The 18,600-nt window shown below is 38.8% G+C and overlaps 1 protein-coding gene across 1 annotated transcript; it reads right to left on the reverse strand.

The window, feature by feature from the left end:
- Positions 1 to 75: 75 nt before the first annotated feature.
- Positions 76 to 18,496, reverse strand: ptpn1 (protein tyrosine phosphatase non-receptor type 1). The gene is made up of 9 exons (XM_063465362.1): positions 18,033 to 18,496; positions 15,724 to 15,814; positions 12,789 to 12,889; positions 10,800 to 10,898; positions 10,548 to 10,685; positions 9,472 to 9,681; positions 8,033 to 8,194; positions 4,955 to 5,109; positions 76 to 3,674 (listed from the first exon to the last, which is right to left on the reverse strand). Exons 1-9 carry the CDS (start codon positions 18,087 to 18,089, stop codon positions 3,413 to 3,415), a joined length of 1,275 nt encoding a protein of 424 aa, XP_063321432.1. The 5' UTR covers positions 18,090 to 18,496; the 3' UTR covers positions 76 to 3,412.
- Positions 18,497 to 18,600: the final 104 nt, after the last annotated feature.

The following is an 18,600-nucleotide window of genomic DNA, read 5'->3' on the forward strand; positions in this document are numbered from 1 at the left end:
TTAGATAAAACCACGCAAGATTTCCCCCTGAAAGTACACAAGCTTTTTGCTTTTTATTTTGACATATAACGTCTTAAGTACAGGAGATATCCACATGAAAAACATATTTAAGCTCTTAAAACCAGAACCAAATCAATTGTACACTCCCTCCAAGTGTCACGCTCTACAGCCAGAACCATTTTTCTACAAGCATATTTAAGTAGAAACATCAGGGGGTGTATCATAACTGTAAAAGCAAAACTGCCCCATTTTATGCATTGTCTGTTATCTGATTCTTCCTTCCACTAAATTTTATGACTGCAGGATACGTGGCTGCTCAAAATAAATTTGCATAAAGTTTGCATAACAACTACTGAGGAGCAAAAATGTAATAGTTTTATTTTTACAGCAAAACTGCACAGTTTGTTACTTTATTGTCTGAATATTTTTGAATTTCTGTCATAGATAAATGGAACCGTATAAGAAACAAACAGAACCAGTAAAAGAAGTAAAATATAACCACAGAATACCCCCACTTTAAGTCAGTAAAATGGTTTGGTTTCTGGAGGATTAAATTACGCCTGAAAAACATGACGGGCTTTTTAAGAGTTAATAAAGCTATGAAATTTTTCTTAGTCGCTTCTCTGTTATGCAGAACTTTATCAGTAGGGTCATTGTATGAAAAATTAGCGAGTCCCTCCCAACTAACCCCTTAATTCTGCAATAGCTGTAATTTATCTAATGAATCCATGCAAAGTTTTGCCTTCATTTTCACTCAGAGCTGACACTCACTGGGCAGTTTCTCGTTTTCAGAACATTCTCTGTAAACCCAAAAGATCAGCTCTCTTCTCCACTTTCATGCTCAGTTTGAACTTCAGCAGGTGGCCTTGACCATACCCATTTGCCTAAATGCGTTGAGTTGCTGTTAACGAGCAGTTGAACAGGTACAGCTAGCGAAGTGGTCGGTGAGTGCATATTTTCATTTTTTCCAGTGATTCTGAAATCATCCCTATCCCCAATAGCAATCCAACAAGCAGGAAACCTCAGAGGACTCATAGTTCTCAGCTCACAGCGATTATTTGTCCAAAATATAAATACAATGAGACATTTCAGGACTGAAAACAAGATTAGGTGTGAATCAGGACAAATCAACAGCAACTGTGCTTTTTTTCTCTTTTATTTAAAAAGGAAAATAACAAATGTAAATAAAAAAATACATGTTTTTGAGCTCAGCATAAGAATAGAAAAAACGGGAAAACCTGGTGCAACGGCTGCACAGGTGCTGAGATTTAATCCCTCGCTAAAGCAGAAAAAAAAAACCCAAAACCCAACTCAGCACACTGAAACCTGATTTAAAATATATGTACAGTATAAAAAGAAATGAGTACACCACTCTTTAATATCACCTAAATGTCAGCTCATGTGAAAGAGACAAAACCAGCTATAGTTAAAGCACTGCAAATTAAAAACTCAGTGCAACAAAAGGGAATACACCTGTGATCATCAGCGGTAACCAATTAAAATGTGACTGAGCAGCAAATAGAGAACTGGCAGGTTAAAGGTCGTTTAATGTTCAATCTGATAAACATCCGCTGGAATCCTCCTTGCTCGTCACGATCATCAAGTTTCAGTTCACCTTACCCTTTCTAAACTCGGCCTAACTTTCACTTCACGAGCAGCGACATAAGAGAACAGACCACCTGTTGATTTCTCTCCGAGTGATCATTTCACACAGAAATGTAGCAGAAATCACAACACAGCTAATGTCCTTTCCCCCACATACACACGAGCGCCGCACCGGAGCCCAAAAACCAAGCATTCGGATGCGACTGTGTCGGGTATGTGTCAAAGGTGTGCTTACTTCTTTTGCACAGAGTTTCTACTGTGAAGCATCTTTTGTTTATTTTATAACGCAACAACTCTACAAACTAATAGTAAAGTAATAATAACAAATTTAACATTAAAAAAGTGATATTGCGCAGGGGTGTACTCACTTCTGTTGTATGCTGTATCTAATACAGAATTATACATTCTAAAGAAAGGTACAGCTGTCGAGTCCCAAAGGTAAACGAACGCTAGCAGCTTAACTAATCTCTTCTTAGGATAAACCTTTTGATTCACAAATGCAGCATGCTAAAAGAAATAATAATCATATAAAACAATATCGCCAGCTCAGGGCCATGACAAGATACAATGGATCATCACTACAGTGTATTATTTTCATCCCTGTGCTGGTGTTTGATTTTTGGTTTGTTCAAAGTCCCTGGTTCCCCGTTCAAACTCGAGAGTTAGTAAAGGGCGACACATTGCTGAGTATTTGTATTGCTGGAGAAAAGAGATGGACGTTGGCTACTTTTCATCTCCGGTCTTTAAGCTGGCACTCCACCAACTGAACACATTCACTTATTTTACAATGTGAATCAACTCTGTTTCGGTTATGTTACGCATTTTATCCACTGTGAGCGATACTAGAACTAAAGCCCAATGTTTATAACCTTATAAAAGTTCTCAAGCTGTTGAAATCACTTAAACTTTACAAATACAGAGTGACACACGTCACTCTACCTTGTTTTTGTTGTTGTTGTTGTTTTTTCCCCTCCTCCCGTGTCACTTTTGGGCTACCAGGGAGAGAAAAAAAAGAAAGAATCACATACCAGGAGAGAACCCGGTCTACATCTCACATTTGATGTCCTGTAAATGTTATATTAATATTTTTCACGGGTAGAATTTAAAAACTACCACTCACACAAATGTACATATACACACAAACACACATATATTGTATGTACTCAACCTGCAGGCTATTAGTGGAGTCACATAACAATTCAAGGCCTACCCCAACATGCTCTGGATTTCATTTTACTCTTGGGATCCATGTTGACCAACAGCAAAGGAACAAACAAACAAAACAAATAAGGTTTCTCCCACACTGGCATATTTTCAGACAGGCTGGTCATAAATCTGGTTCTACGATTTCTGATCTGTTTGTTTAACCAAAAAAAGAAAGAAAAGAAAAGCAAAATCCTAACGGGCTCATGATTTACTAACAACATGGAAGAACACATTCACGTGTCGTTTGGTAAATAAGAGAAGAGACTCATGAAAAAAAAAAAAAGGGTTGATAGGCCATTCATCCTGATTCACAGACCAGCAGAGCCCTCTGAGTCTGCGTTTAAGCCAGCACACATTATTTGGGATGTGACACCTGAAAAACTGAGGCCCTGAGCATCCAAGATGACACACAGAAAGAAAGTTTGGGTCGGTCATAAGGTCGGCAGCCAGCCAACCACTCGCACGGCATTTATAAAATTAAAACCAGTGGAAGTGAATCTGCTGAAGACCAAACAATCCACCCCCTAGCAGAGTCAAAGCGGGCTGATTGGCCAGCCTTGTCCACTTTGCAACGTCAGTGGAGAGACGAGGAAGAAGGACATCAGTGGAAATAGGCTCGATAGCAGGCAAAAGCACTGAGAGCCAGCGCTGTGCACAGGCACACTTTGGTTAGTAGTGGGGACCAAGTCCCCGGCACGGGAGAGTTTTCCTTTGGCTGCTGCTCAGATTTGTTCGGAAAGGAGGTATCATCGTGGATCTCCAAATGGCCGTCGGACTGAGCAACACCGTCACGAGCGTGCTGGAGGTCAGCAGCAGGCTGAGAGTCAGCAGCTGGCATCCTTTTTCGAACTTTTTCTGAGGAGCTGAATGAGAAACAACGAAGGTTCAGATGAGAAAATAATTCGTTTTTTTTTTTAACTTCTTTTTTCCACAGAAACATGGACTTCCTTGCTAGCTGAAATTGGAAGATTAGTTTTTGAGAGAAAAGAACAAACAAAAAAAATAACAAACAAATAAAAACACAACAACGTACTAACTTTACCTTTTTTTGACCTCATAAAGTCCAATCAGTTACGTGGGGCATAAGGATTTCATTCTTTTCAAATATGAATGAAATTTCGAGTAATGAGGTCAGCATATGTACAAAGAATCACTGTAAGCAAAACATCCTTTTGATTAGTGGTACTTATTCTAAATTCATGTATTTAAAATGTTTATGAAACCTTTTCAAAATTACAAATTCACAACAGAATGTGAAGAAATAATCACTGTGACCTAGTATTCACAAAGTATTGTATTGAAAAGATATCATTTTTAACTTTACGTGAAAAAGGGCCACGCTGTAGCTTTCTGTAATACCACATGTGCCACAACGTAGTGTACTGAGCCTGGGTAAAATTTATTTAACCAAGATATCAAATATCAAGACTAATCTTGATTCATGATACAGAGTTTGTGCACAGTTGGAAATGCAGAGTGAAAGATTTTGGGTATGCAACCTACACAGATGTGCTTGTGTAAAAACAACAACCAAAAAAAAAAAAAGTAGGTGTACAGGGATGATGGTGTGCATAGGTCGCATGCTTATTGATAAGTGGGCCTGAACAGGAAGAGTTTACATCATAGAGCGAGAAGGCCCAAATAAAACAAGTGATAAAAGGGTGGCATGAAAAGCACAAACGGAGGCTGCAGTGGACCGTTTTCATTGGTTTTAAAACTCTCTGTTAGAGAGTAGTCCACAGAGCAGTTGTTTGTGACACTGCCCCCTGCTGACAGTAAACAGCTACAGCTAGACAACAATCTGCAAGGTTGTACGTAGGCTGTAGGACTAAAGTAGGCCCTGTAAGCATCAGCACACACCTGTGGCATCTTAACACACCCACTGGTGAAACGCTTCCCTTGGATGGAGCAAGTTGATCACGAATCAACAGCGAACTTTCTGTAGTGTATGCTAAATACTTAAAAGTTGTGTATTTAATTTTAGGAATTCAACACCTCATATTTCAAACTGCACTCTATTTAATTACGTTTCCTGGCCTTTCTGATCCACGGATCTATGAGCTTTAGAATCAACACTGACACCCGATCCTGTTTTCTTAACAATATTAGATAAACTCAAACAAAACATGATCTGGATGATTACCCCAGACTGTGGGTCTCTGTTGTTCGGATGATCTCTTCAGGGAAAAAGGACGGCTCTGCTTTGCCATTCTGAGGGTCTCTGGGAGGAGGAAGAGGAGGAGGAGGGGTGAACTCGGGAGGATCATCTTCCTCGTTGGACTGCGCTCTCCATGACTCCTTGAAGAGGGGAAAAAAATAAAAATAGCTAAAATAATAGATTTCAAATCAATAGATATTGCAGCATGTTTTGTTTTTGTTTATTTTTTAGAGGGGACCTTTCACCAACAGAGACTCCAGTTCACCTTCATTATATTGTGCATTTTCCTTTATATTTATTCTTCTATTATATCAGTCTAATCACAGTATGCTTCTTAAATTACCAGTTAAATAAGAACATTAAACTCAGTGCATTTATTTTTATGGTTTCTCATAACTGACAAAACAAAACCTGTTTATAAAAAACAGACAGGCTTTGAACTCCAAGTCAAATGAACCACCCACGCACGCACACATGACCAAGTAGTGATTTCTAACATTCACTCTTAGGATGTTTATGTGCTTTATGCCAAAAGGTTGATTCTGTTCAGCTGGACGTCGCATTTTCAGAGGGAGAAACGTTTCATCACTCATCCAAGTGACTTCTTCAAGCTCAGCTGACTGCAAGTTTTCCCAACCTTATAAACAGTAAATTTGCACAATGACTGAAACTAGCCTACTGAAAGAACAATGGGCTGGAAGGTGAGTTCCTTGATCATTAATATGGAAATTGTCATGGCCATTGATCAACAACCACTGATCAATGGCCATGAGTACCATTCACAGAGAGTTGGGGAATGGCTGCAGTCACAGCATTGTAAGATGGTGAAAGATGTACCCTTAAGCCCCCTCCTCGATTCAGAGATGGTCTTTCCCTTTTCACGTAAATGGCCTCCTTGACTCTGCGCTCAAACCAGCATTCCTCCCAGTCCAGGATGTGTACATCCTGATCATTGAAAGAGTGACAACTGGCCTGTAGGTGTAAATAGACTGCAGAGTCCTGGCCTGACGAGGTAGCTCTTCTGTGTTGTGCCATCCACTTTGCCAGAGGTTAGTTGGATTCCCCTATGTATAAATCATAGCAATCCTCCTGGCACTTAACAGCATACATTACATTACTCTGTTTGTGCCGGGGGACCCGATCCTTGGGGTGGGCCAATTTTTGGCGCAGCGGGTTTTGGCGTTTAAGCCATTGAGACGCAGTGTTTAGAAAAAAATGCATCTCAACTGTTCCGATACTCCTGACACATAAGGGATCACTAAGGGTTTTTGCTTAGGCAGCAGTTGTCCTTCTCTCCTGGATCAGCTGGAGCTTTCTTTAGGCGCCTTCGCACCTTTGACAAATGTCCAGCTGGGATAACCACATTTACTCAGAGCCTTCCTGAAGTGATGTTCTTCTGCTTCTCTGGCCGCTCTGTCTGTGGGGATGGTGTTCGCTCTGTGTTGTAGCGATTGACAGAATCAACCTTTTGGGATTTACTTACCTGGATGATTGAGCATGCATCAAGACATTTGCTTTATGATGTTAAAGATGACCTATAATCCATTTTCTCACTCTATCCGCTTTGTTAGAAACACCTTGCCCGTACTAGGAAGGACCTCTTGTGCCTTCAGAAATGCCTTGATTCTTCATGTAATAGATTTGACAACGTTCTGGAATCATTTCTCCATACGGAGATGACAGCAACCACAGATGATTGTGTGGAAAAATCCCAGTGGATCAAAAGTTTCTGAAATATTTAGACGAACAACATTCAAAGTAATTTAAAACCACCTTTCTGCACATTCTGATTCTCAGCTTAAACCTCAGCAGGTCCCCTCGGCCATGTCTACATGCCTAAATGCATTAAATTGTTGCCATCTGATCAGCTGATTAGATATTTTTGTTAAGAAGCGGGTGAACAGATGTACCTAAAGAAGTGGTCAGTGAGCGTACACACTGGTACAAAGAGGGGATATACTTATATGGTCATCTCAGTGGGAATCCGGTCTTTAAGTGATGACGTGATGAATCCTGCTTCCGGGCCCAAACTACTCTGCGTTTAATAAGGCTTTTGTGTTTTTTACATCTTTTAATGCTTTGTATCTTGTTCTATTTAATCTCAACAAGCCCCTAAAAACAGTCAGTGATCGTATTGTGGATGGATTATCTCAGTTGTTCTCCCGACTGAAGTTCAGTCCGTTTACAGCATCCTGCCATGTGATTGCATTTGTCCCGAACCTTCGGGAACCCTCACATTAACGTTTATTGAGTGGAAAAAAGTTAGCGTTCATCCTCCAGCTTCACTGTTTATATTATGCTAACATAGCTGTGTCGCTAGTGATCACATAGCACATCAAACCATCAAGCCAAACTTCAGTAACCCTACAAACGTCACTGCTGTTTACTTTCCTGTCTTCATTTATGTTGGAAGTGATAGCAGAGCTGTACGTGTTAATTTGTTTCATAAATCTCTCAGTCAGAACATGGTATATTATATTTAGATGCAAACTAGCGAGCTAACTTCCTGCTAACTTCTAACTCCGTTAAATTTCATAAATTCGGTTTTCATGGATGCCTGGAAGTTAAACTTAATTGTTACACCTGGTAGAGCAGCCACACTGATCATTTTATTAAAGATGAAAGGATTTAGACAGTTTTTAACTGTCAGTGATGCCGCAGTGATCGTTGGACTTAGGGACCTGCAGCAGAGTTTGGGCCCAGGCACGGCTAATGACATCAGACTTAAAGACCGGATAGCTCCACCGTGATATGCTTTACCAGTGATGGCCAATCAAACGAAAGATGGATTAAGGGGAGCAAGAAACTAAAACAGTTTGTTTCAGAGAGCAGATAACCTGAAGCTTTGGACTAAGGTCCAGTATAACATTAAAAAAAAAAACAACAACAACAACAACAACAAAACAATAACTTAAATTCTGAAGCAGGTAAAGTTGCTCTCATAGCCGTCCAAACATAAAAATATAAAAAGTGGATATTGGTATAACATTTAATGAAAAACAGACAAACCAAGTAAAATTTGTGCATTAAGAACACAGAGCAGAAAAGAGAGGAGGGACTTGCCTGCACAGAAGTATCTCCCTTGATGTACTTGGCACCTTCAATTATAGCCAGGTAGGAGAACCGAAGCTGATCTGCAGTCTGAATCAAGCCCGTTCGATAGCGTCGCATCTCCAGCAGCACATCGCGAATACGAACTGAAGACGGGTCTTTACGTAGGGACATCTACACACAGCAGCAAAAACATTCAATACAGACGTTTCTGACGTCCTCTGTAAGGTGTGCAAGAGCGTACTGAATTCTGTCACACTAGCAAGCAAAAAAAATAAATAAACAAAACTGTATGTGCTTCTACTTAAGAACAATGAGCGAGCTACCAGAGGTTTCAGCCACTAAACTGTAAAGACAACTTAAGCCAATAGATTTAGGCACACAAATAAATAAGAGCTGCTATCACCAACAAAATATACTTTTTTAAAATAACAAAAAACTGTAAAATTAAAAGACTAATCACTTGAAAACAATAGGAAAACTAAAACTAAAAGTAAAATGCTCATTAATTTCAAGGCCTGTTCTAGACTGAAAGGCAGGTAAACACAGGAATTTTTAAAATATGTTTATAAATACTAAAACTGGAGCACACCTAATATGATTCAGCAGGCTGTTCTAGCAGCTTGAAATACTTAACCTGAGGTTGGCCTTTGAAAAAAAAGAAGAAAAAAAGAAAAAGAAATCACCTCTTCAACCAACTAGAAGCCAATGTAATGACCTCAGTGCAGGTGTTCTATATTTTATTTATTTATTTTTGTTTTTTTAAACACAGCTGCATTTAGTAACTGAATTTTTTTCCTTTCTTTTCAAAGATTCCTCTGAGCAGAGAGTTTCAGTACACCAGCCAGGTAGAAATGAACGCGTGGATGGTTTTTTCAGCATCTCCCTGGAATAAAAAGCTTCTAACCTTTATAAAACTTCTTAAATGATTAAAAAAAATTAAACTGGGCTGCTGATGTGGTTCTAAAAGTGAGGTCTACAGTAAGGTCTGTACGAATTTGGACAATGGCACTTTTTTTCTGTACAACAGTGGATTTTAATCAATATATTACTGAAGTTCAAACTTTCAGCTTTAATTCAACATTAATGCAATACTCCTATTAAATTAACTTTTTATGAATTAGCCATTTTGATACACAGTTTCCCATTTTCAGAATCTAAAAAAGTAATTGGGCAAACTAACAACTTTAAAAAGATTTTTTTTAACACAACCTAACCATATGTCCAATTTCTAACCAGGTGTTCCAACAAGACATCTTAGACAACGAATTTGTTATAATGGATTCCCATTATCTTAGCACTATTCGTCACTATGTCTGGAAATCAAGTGTTGTTCTAGCACTACAGCTTCTCAAGAAAAGGTTGCGTTAATTTCCTGTGCAAATGTCAGTCTCCTAGGAGATTAAATTTGTTATTATCACGACTTCCTAAGAACAGAGTTTTGTACACACCAACAAGAGGCAGGTATCCACGAGGCAAAAGGTCCCAGAGCGCCCAATTCCAGCACTGCAGTGCACCACCACTGGTCCCTGGTCTGAATTCAGACAGCCCGACTCTCGCACCTTGAACAGGAAGTTGAGGAAAGATGCAGGAGACTCCGGCACCCCAAAGTCGGGCCAGGTCGTGTAGTGAAAATGCAGAATCTCACGAGTCTCTTGAGTCTGCAGAGAAAGATTGGAGAGAAAACATGCAGGAGAAATGAAAAACTCACAACAAAGTGCTGAATCCAAACTAAACCTGGATGTAGGGTAGAATACCATGTGGTGCAAATTCCTCTTTTATAAATTATCACAAGAGTGACGTTCATTTTGTTGTTTTTTTAATCTGTGAATAAACAGACACTCCTTTTAATCATTAGCATGTTGGCACCACAAGTTAGTAGATGTGACAATTAAGCCAGCATCAAAGATGAAGTGGTGTTTCACCAAGTGTGAAATAGAGACTCGCTGGAGTGCCAAAAAGGAAGTGTATGTCATTTGTTGCTGTCAGTTCTTGAGTCTTACACAGAACAGTAACCAATGGAGGAAAAATAAAAACAGAGGCTACACAGTAAAAGACCCTCACAGAGAAAAACAACAACAACAGAGGACTAGAAGCAAAAGCAGCTCATTAGAAAGTAGACCATTTCTCACAGTTTCAAGTATTTATAGCGCCTACAATTGCCTAAAAAAAAAAAAAAAAAAAAAAAAACTAGTACAGTAAATCTAGTGATCAAATCTACTACAGGGGGTATGTAAAGTACTAAAGACAAGCCCTGTGAATTTGCCGTTTTATGTTAACTCTGGCCTGATTCTTCATTTCCACTTCACCGTCAGGGTTGACTTCTTCTTCTTCTTTTTTTTAATTTCACTAATGATCTTAAGTATGAAAATTGTTCCTTTAAATTAAAATCTATGTTTATAAAGTTTTCACTTTTTTAAAGTTTTCACATTTTCACTTTGAAGTTCATCATCCCTTTTCTTTACAGCGGTGTGTTTTTACCCAACCCTACAGTTTTACAACCAAACTCAGCAGGAAGACAACTTACACATAGATTTTCCAACTCCAGCTGACGGACGGTGTAATAAGATTTGATGTCTTCAGAGACGAGGGTGAGCTTGAAATTGGTGTCTTCGAAGATGGCATCTCTCTCCTCTCTCTCTGGCCAGTACTGGGCACACTTAATCTAAAATGACATGAAGGTACACATTACACGCTGAGTAACAGACAGCGGTGAGGTTCAAAGGTAAACAAGGTATGACAATACTAAAACATTGTGAGGACTCAAACAGCTGCTTACAGAGCCTTTCTCTATGACCCGGTTCAGCATCACTACACCACGGGTCCTCTGCTCCCACACCATTTCCCAGAAATGGCCACATGTACTTGGTAGGGGTCCCTAAAAAGGAAGTACAGCACATTTGTTATATAAAAGGCAGGAAATAATATTTTTAGTGTAACAGAACACAATAAAACAGTATCTATTTAAAGAGCTTTCCAAGGCATCTGATTATTATTATTTATTCATTTATTTTTAAGACATTTGGTCTTCAGCATAAACACTCTTGCCCTGAAATTTCCTACAGAGGGAGACTGCAGTATGTTTACCCTTTGCGTAACTTCTTTGGATTAAAAACTGATCTAATCTACATTATAAACTCCTAAAAACAGGCTTGAAATAGAGACGCAATTTTTGAGTGCTGTTTGTAAATACATAACATTGTTTGTAATATACAGAGCTTATACAAACTGTCTTGTAACACACTTTGTTGTAATTGCATGGCTGGGAGAGGAAACATTATGATCACTCCTGTCTAATACACTTCTTTGAATGTTGCCAAATCAGCTTTGACCCAAAGCCACCGAAGCTACCCTCCATTATCAGCTCAAAGATGCCAGCTGCAGACCAGTTCAGTCCCAGTTCCCGCTCAGTCCCTTCTGCCTTGTCACCAGTTCATTGTCTGTCCGGCATTAGTACCAGCAGGGATCATCCCCAAGCTTTGCCCTGTGCTTTGACTTGGACAATTTGGGTCTTTACATTTGCCCATTTCCAATGTGTGCACTATGAAACATGTGGAGCATTTACCAGCTTAATATATTGGTATTGTTACTAAATAACTGACAATATTTGCTTCACAAAGTGCTCTAAAAGTTTTGCTTTCTCAGTGCGAGAAGGAATAAAGATATTTTAAATGCTTTTGGCAACTGATTTAGCTTTATGTGGGGTTTTTTTTAAATCAATCTTCAATGAGCTTTGTTTCTCTCTCTATGGTTACGAGCTGTGGGTAGTAGATCAAAAAAGGCAGAAAGTCAAAGCTCTAAAGGATGTCTGGGCTCAGCCTCAGAGACAGTATAAAGAGAGTGGTTATGCAGGAGGGGCTCAGAGCCAGTGCTCCTCAGGCAACTGACCAGGAGTTCTCCTGGTGCCTCATAGGTGAGTTGTTCCAGGCAGGTCCTCCAGGGTGGAGAAGCCCCAGCAAACCCAGGACACCTTTTAAAGATTGTGTCCCTTGGTTGGCAATACCTCAGTGTTTGCCCAGAAGAGCGTCTGCTGGCATTGCTGCCTCTTTGACTTGGAGCCGCATAAGCGGCAGAACAACAAACACAATGGTATATTCATGTCCACTTGGCTGAACCAAACAGCACCAGGATAAAAAACAAAAATAAAAAACTGAGGCGCAGGCCAAGTTGAATGAACACCAAAGCAGCACTTGTGCCTGCAGTTGTGACTTCATATCAGCAAGTATAACCAGCCCTAATGTCAAAGTGTTTTCCCAGTGTCACTCTAACCAGAAGGTTGACTCATTGATGCTGAGGACGACTTCAAAGTGATAAAAACATGATAAACCTCGACTGAGGTTAGAATGAGGGTAGAATGAAAAGAAACACCTTCATCATATAAAAGCACAACAAACAAAAAGATTCTAAATTTATCATAAAAGCCAAATCGAAACATCAAGAAAACGGTGTCAGCAGAAACTGAGAATTATGACCTTCATAAAGGGAGGACCTCATGCTGAGTTATTGCATTAGAGTGGCCTCATCTTTAGCTCTGTGTGCCTAAGAAACTAATAACTTTGCATATTCATTTTAAAAATGCTGCAGACAAGGACCTAAAATAAGGCATAACTATAAAATACAAGATATTATGGTCATTACGCCAACCAGGAAACTAAATAATCTTATACAATCAGAAAATACTGACTTAAAGGTTTGGATTTTTCTGTCACTGTCTCTCTGAATTAGAGGAAATATTGAATTTTCAGTGCTGAATCTTTTCTACACTTACCTGAGTAAGGATATAGTTCCTCCGTGCCTCTTCTACTGTTATTAGGCTGGCATTAATGTAGTCATTTGTACCTAACTGCAGACGTATTCTGCTGTGATCGACTGAGAAGAGAAAAAAAAAAACAAACAAAAAAAGAAATATGAAAATATGCATATGAACTTTTTTTTTTTTTTTTTTTTAAATGCCACAACCCACCAGGGACTAGAAATGCAATTCTCAGACCAAAAAAGCTGTAGGGAACACTTAACAAGCATCTTCATACAAACTAAAGATGTTTACTATTGTGAGATTAGCTAGTTATGATTTCCAGTGAAAGAACCTTTTAGGTAAAAGGTTAGCAGTATAAAAAAAGTTTCAGGTTCCTGATTTTCATATCTGGTAAAGGGGAATAAGAAAACCCTTGTTGGTATTTACGGTAACTATTTGCAACCCAGTCTGAGAAAAAAAAAAAAATTTGCATGGCTTATTGAGTGTGAAAAAGAGGAAACTCTGTTGTTCAGCTGTTAGTTCAGGATATTTTGTAGAAAGTTCATCGCAACCTGACTATCTGCTGAAGCTGACATGAGGCTTTCAGTTGTTGCAAAGTCTCCAGCAGTAAAAAGATTTTGAGAAGAGGTCAGCGTGACCTGTGAGAAGATTATCACGAGAGGAAGTGCACTAGACCCAAAGCTATCTGATTTGTACCCAAAAAGAACACATGGACATAATGAACCTTGTATTTTAAATGCCAAACTGTTATAGAAAATTAAAACAAACAAGCAAACAAACAAGCAAAAAACAAAACAAAACAAAAAACATTGATGATCAAAAAAATACATATTGGAAAAACATTTGGTATCTTTGTGTTCTTTGAGTCACCAGCAAGAGGGAAACTTCCAGAGCTGAAAACACAGAAGTGGCAAAAACTGCAGATCCTCTAGAGACCACCTGAGGTTGACTCTAAAAGCAAGTAATTCCCACTAGACTCCCCTGTTAAAACGCCCAAATTTACAGCATTAAAATATATATTTACAACTTGGTGTAGAGAAGAAAAAGAAATGAGGAAACTCATTCACTTAGATAATTGAATTATTGAGTTAGCTTAGTCATTGCGTTGATTGACAAGTGTACTTACATGTAGCTGATGTACACCTCCACTAACTGGAGTCACTGAGCTTTTTAAATGGAGATCATTTGACTAATAACTAATGTGTGATACAAACTAGTCACAAAGTTTGTGCTCCTTTTTGGTGAGTGTTTACTGCTACTGTATTAATTAAAAGTTCATTGATGCTGCTAAAAAAAAAAAAAAAAACTGTACCTGTAAACTCAGCCCTTCACCCTTTCATCCATATAAGGTCAACTCTGGCCCCCCAAAAATCATCATAGCATTATGATGGTGGCAAAACTCTAACTTTAAAGCTTCAAAATTCAGCTTTTATCCACATGCACCTTTAATATTGTGTATGGTCACCAAACTGCCAGTAAGAATATATTTTAGATACACCGATTTATATCCTGAAGTAACAGCACAATATCCAGCACACAGCTTGTAACAGTACCAAAATTTTGGTCAAAGACACCAGTAAGTCCCAATGAGGGCAACGCTGCTAATGAAATCAAGCTCACAAAAAACAGTGGCTCCTTTAAGATTTTTAAGATATATCCTCAATTCAGAAAAAAGATTTTTTCTATTAATATTTATGAATGAATTATGCATCAGTATATACGCTCACTTTTTATGTAAAATACAAACAAATAGGAGCTGTGTGATTATGGATAACCATATATTAATACGATAAGCATTTCCTTTCTTTTTTGTTTCTGTGTTTGCTTTTTATTTCACCATTTATTTCAACGCTTAAAAAATAAATGATACTAAAAGCATTGCTGGAAAAAAAAATCCCCTTTCCCTGATCTTCCCCTGTGTAGCTGTTTTTGAGACACTCAGTAATAAATTAGCTGGAAATACTACGCCAGTCAGAGTGATGCAAGGCTGTTTCTATTGCGCAACACTACCTTTACTTAACTTCAAACTGATATTACAGTTCTTGTACCTACTGAAACAGCAGCCAGCTTAGGTGTTTATATAATGCTGCATAATGCTGTGACTTCACCACAGATGTTTAAACATAAATAGGAGATTACAGACCCTTCAACACTGCGGGTAGAGTACCAAGCAAAGAGACCCACAGTGGCATTCACTTAACCTTCAAGTATTCAAATGAGGTCGCACTATCACCCCAGCTGTATATTTATATGTGCCTTTGTGATATTTTGAATCAGAAAAAGGTTCCTACCATGACATAACATTTGCCAATCCACAACTTTTCATAGTTTCTTACATGAATAACCCCTTTAGTGTGGCAAAGATAGTAGAAAGCTGTGTGAAAATGTGAGCATGTTGTTTTTTTAAAACATAACAGTGTTAGATTTTATTGTAATTTTCCACTTCTACTCACTCACTTTAATGTTTTGCAATGAACCACAGTTCACAGAGGCAGAGCAAGATTCAGAGATATCCTGAAGCACATGTGGTTTGATAACCGAGCAACCAGAGCTGGCAGGCAGGACACAAACAAATCTGCTACTTTCAGGGGCATTTGGACAATGTTTCTATTGGAGTTACCCAAATACTGTATCCCTGTGACCAACCTCTGTCTGCATGGTGCTAGCTTTAAGAGGCAGGTGAAGTTTTAGGCAATGTATCCCTTTTACAGCAGGTTTGGCATAAATACCTGGCATAACTGTGATGCTTAAAATCACTGAAAACCCTAGTTAATTACATGAAAACATTTTAAAATATCTGCCCTAGATAAATGAAACCAGTATACGAGTATATAATGAGGTCCTAAATGTAATTTTAGTGGCTAAAACACCTTGAGAGTTATGGGAATATTTTAAGTATTTCAGACTCTGCAGTCCAGCACACTGAGGCAAGCAAAGACAAACTTACACGGGCTAACGTCTCTGTATCGATTCCGAGTCTTGTTTTCAGGTGATTTGGCAACCTTACAAGGGAATTCACTCGACTGCTGCCGAATCTCCTGTAACAGAATAAAAGGAGGAAAACAAGCATTAAAGCAGAGTTTTGGTGTTTTTGCAGGGTTTTTTTCTGTTTTTTTTGTTTAAAAAAAAAAAAAAAAAAAAAAAAAAACCCATCCACTCCACATTAAAAAGCTCTGAATGTATTCTTTAAGACAAACAAACAAATAATGATGACAATCACTGATGACCCTTTTACAATTTCCTCTAGCTATCTCAGTAATAATCAGGATTATATTTGCCTCAATACTAACACTGTCAAAAGCTTGTATTTAGACTACCCTAAAATATGAGGAGGGGGTTAGCAAATTTCTGAAACCAGAAATTTGCTGGTTGCTTTCTTAGGGTGGCTAATGAAATTTTAATTTAAATGTCAATTCTGATTTCCAACTATTATGAAAACAAGAAACAACATTCATTTTCATTGTTTTTATTGTTTTATGATATATATGTTCCAAGCCCACCTCTTTTGCTTTCACCTCTTCCTAAAAAGTTTTAGCTCGCTGTTTAGTTCAGCTGCAGGCAATATAACTGCAAGAGAGCTAAACAGCGGGAGAAAAAGTTTCAAGGCATAGGTCGGTGAACCTGTGGAAGGATTTTTAATGGTTGACTGCAGCCGTTTCCAACTTTAGATCACTTAGGGCCTGTCACCCTATCTGCTTTTGGCAATGCTGAACAGTTTGCTGTCAGCTTCAGCTCTCTGTGGATCACCTTAGGCTGCTTTAAAGGTTTCCCAAGACGGCAAAACTCTATTACAGCCTTTCACCCATCTGGACCCACAAACATCCCGTTATGGAAGCTATGGGCTTGTAGGGACCATCACCTGGTCTGGCTTTATAATCCAAAGCCCTGCCTACTGAACATTTGTTTTTTTCTATTTTATTTGAATTATGTAACAGTTAAAGAAGATTCCATGTGAAAAAACAACAACAACACGGTTTTAACTTCAGCCACTGCATAATGTTTGTAAATAATAGAGAGATGATTGAGATTTGACTCACTGACCAATCATAGTCCATAACCTCATGTTCCACTGTTTCAGTTTATTCAATTTTCTTCAGCAGGGATGAATAACAAAGACACGAGGGAGAAAATCAAAGTCCACAACAGGTCTGATCGTTTGATCACGACTGGATTATGAATAACAATTAAGCTCCATTAAGAGCATTTCCTGGCTTAAAATGAGCCTTTGGGGTGATTACATGAAGTTCGAGTAGCAGGTCAAATTTTCTTATACGCAGAAAGAAAGAAAAAAAAACAGTACACTTCATATCATAAATGAGGAAGTGAATGCCTTCAACATGTTTGGTAGACCACAAATGTACAGAAAATATTTAATGTGTTGGTAAATGTTTTGAACAGTACTTTTGCTAGTTCACAAAAAAATTCCAGAGGGGTACTTCTAATTTTAAGTTTTAGGATATGGTCTTAAAGAATTAAAATAGAAGCTGTATGTTACATATAACAGACTAATGAATCCTTTATGTCATAGTATATTGGGAGAGGGGGATTCCTGGCTCAAAACAGGTTTCAGTTGGGTTTTTTTGGGGGGGGGGTATTTGTTTTGTCGGTAATGTATTTTTTCTAAATTAACCCCACTGAAAACCCTTAACAATGCATTTAAGTTTGAGTAAATCAAACCCCATTCAACAAAAATTACTAAATTTTCTTTTATGAAAGGCTAAAACTTCTTTAGAACGTGGCAAAGTTTTTACATAAAGGAAAATTTCTACCATTATTGTGATGCATTTCCATTTGAATTGTTACCTATGGCATTTTACATCTTATGTGTATCATGGTATGGGAGAGATAAAACCGCGATACGATATTTTGGAGGTTTGTATCGTGATTTCACTCGGTTTCAGGTGTTATACCCCTATGTAATGTATTATAAACATTTATAATAACTATAATAAGCTGCCGATTAACAGCGGAATGGAAACGGTGGACGAAACTGAGAATAAATCATTAAAAATAAGTTAGTATGTCCAAAAATGTATGACGTCAGTCAGCGTTGAGCTGCTGCCTTTATACCCGAGCAGACGTATCAATCATCGGATAACTCCGAGCAGGAAGAACAGGCACTGAACTAAACACCAACACACTCATATAGCCAGAGAAACTATAGCTACCACCTCACCGTACGTAAGCTACACGTTGGCCTAACCAGCTTCAGCTACGGTCTGATTATTTCCACCTTAATTTGCCAAGAGCTCTTACCTGATAAATGGCGTTCCAGCTGCCGTTTTCATCGATTTCCCGAAATTCAGCTTCCATCGCTGACAGTCCAGCTGCCACTCACTCTCTCGTTGTTTAGCCTCCCGATACGAACAACCAAAAGTCCCCGAAGATTAAACAAATTTCAGTCAAACTATTTCGCGCAGTAGCTGCCAACTGGTCTGCCGCTGTTTTGTAATTCTCAGTGCGGCTGCATAGATTACCGTCTCGGCCTGCTCTTAGCGGAAACACGCCGCTAACTCCTCCTCCTGCTGTAGCTGCCGTCCTTGGGTGACCAAAAAAAGAGAGCAGAATATATTTTTTTTAAGAAATAAAATTCCTCCTGCGTTTCTCTGTGTGTCACTTTGGGTTTATAAGCCCCCGTCAAGTCCGGATTTGTCACTTTGTTTGCTTGAGACGGCTATTTTACTATTCCTACAGCGGCAGTTGAGACCGACCAGCGGGCATGCGCGGAAGGCATCTTGTTTCTGGAGCGAAACGCGTCTGGGCGGTCTCCTCGGGGGACGCGCACGTACACTCACGTAATGGTCTGTTTACGTCCAATCTGTGG

The sequence above is a fragment of the Pelmatolapia mariae genome, linkage group LG20 (assembly GCF_036321145.2).
Source record: "Pelmatolapia mariae isolate MD_Pm_ZW linkage group LG20, Pm_UMD_F_2, whole genome shotgun sequence".
In the NCBI taxonomy this organism is placed as follows: Eukaryota; Metazoa; Chordata; class Actinopteri; order Cichliformes; family Cichlidae; genus Pelmatolapia; species Pelmatolapia mariae.

Bases quoted from the DNA above. Each gene is read 5' to 3' on its own strand.
- ptpn1 (XM_063465362.1), bottom strand. From the start codon at position 18,089: ATGGAAGCTGAATTTCGGGAAATCGATGAAAACGGCAGCTGGAACGCC. The intron at 10,899-12,788 runs GTAAGTGTAGAA...CTTCCTTTTTAG, and splicing joins GGAACTATATCCTTACTCAG to GGACCCCTACCAAGTACATG. The intron at 8,195-9,471 runs GTGTGTACAAAA...TGCTGTGTGTAG, and splicing joins TGGATACCTGCCTCTTGTTG to ATGTCCCTACGTAAAGACCC.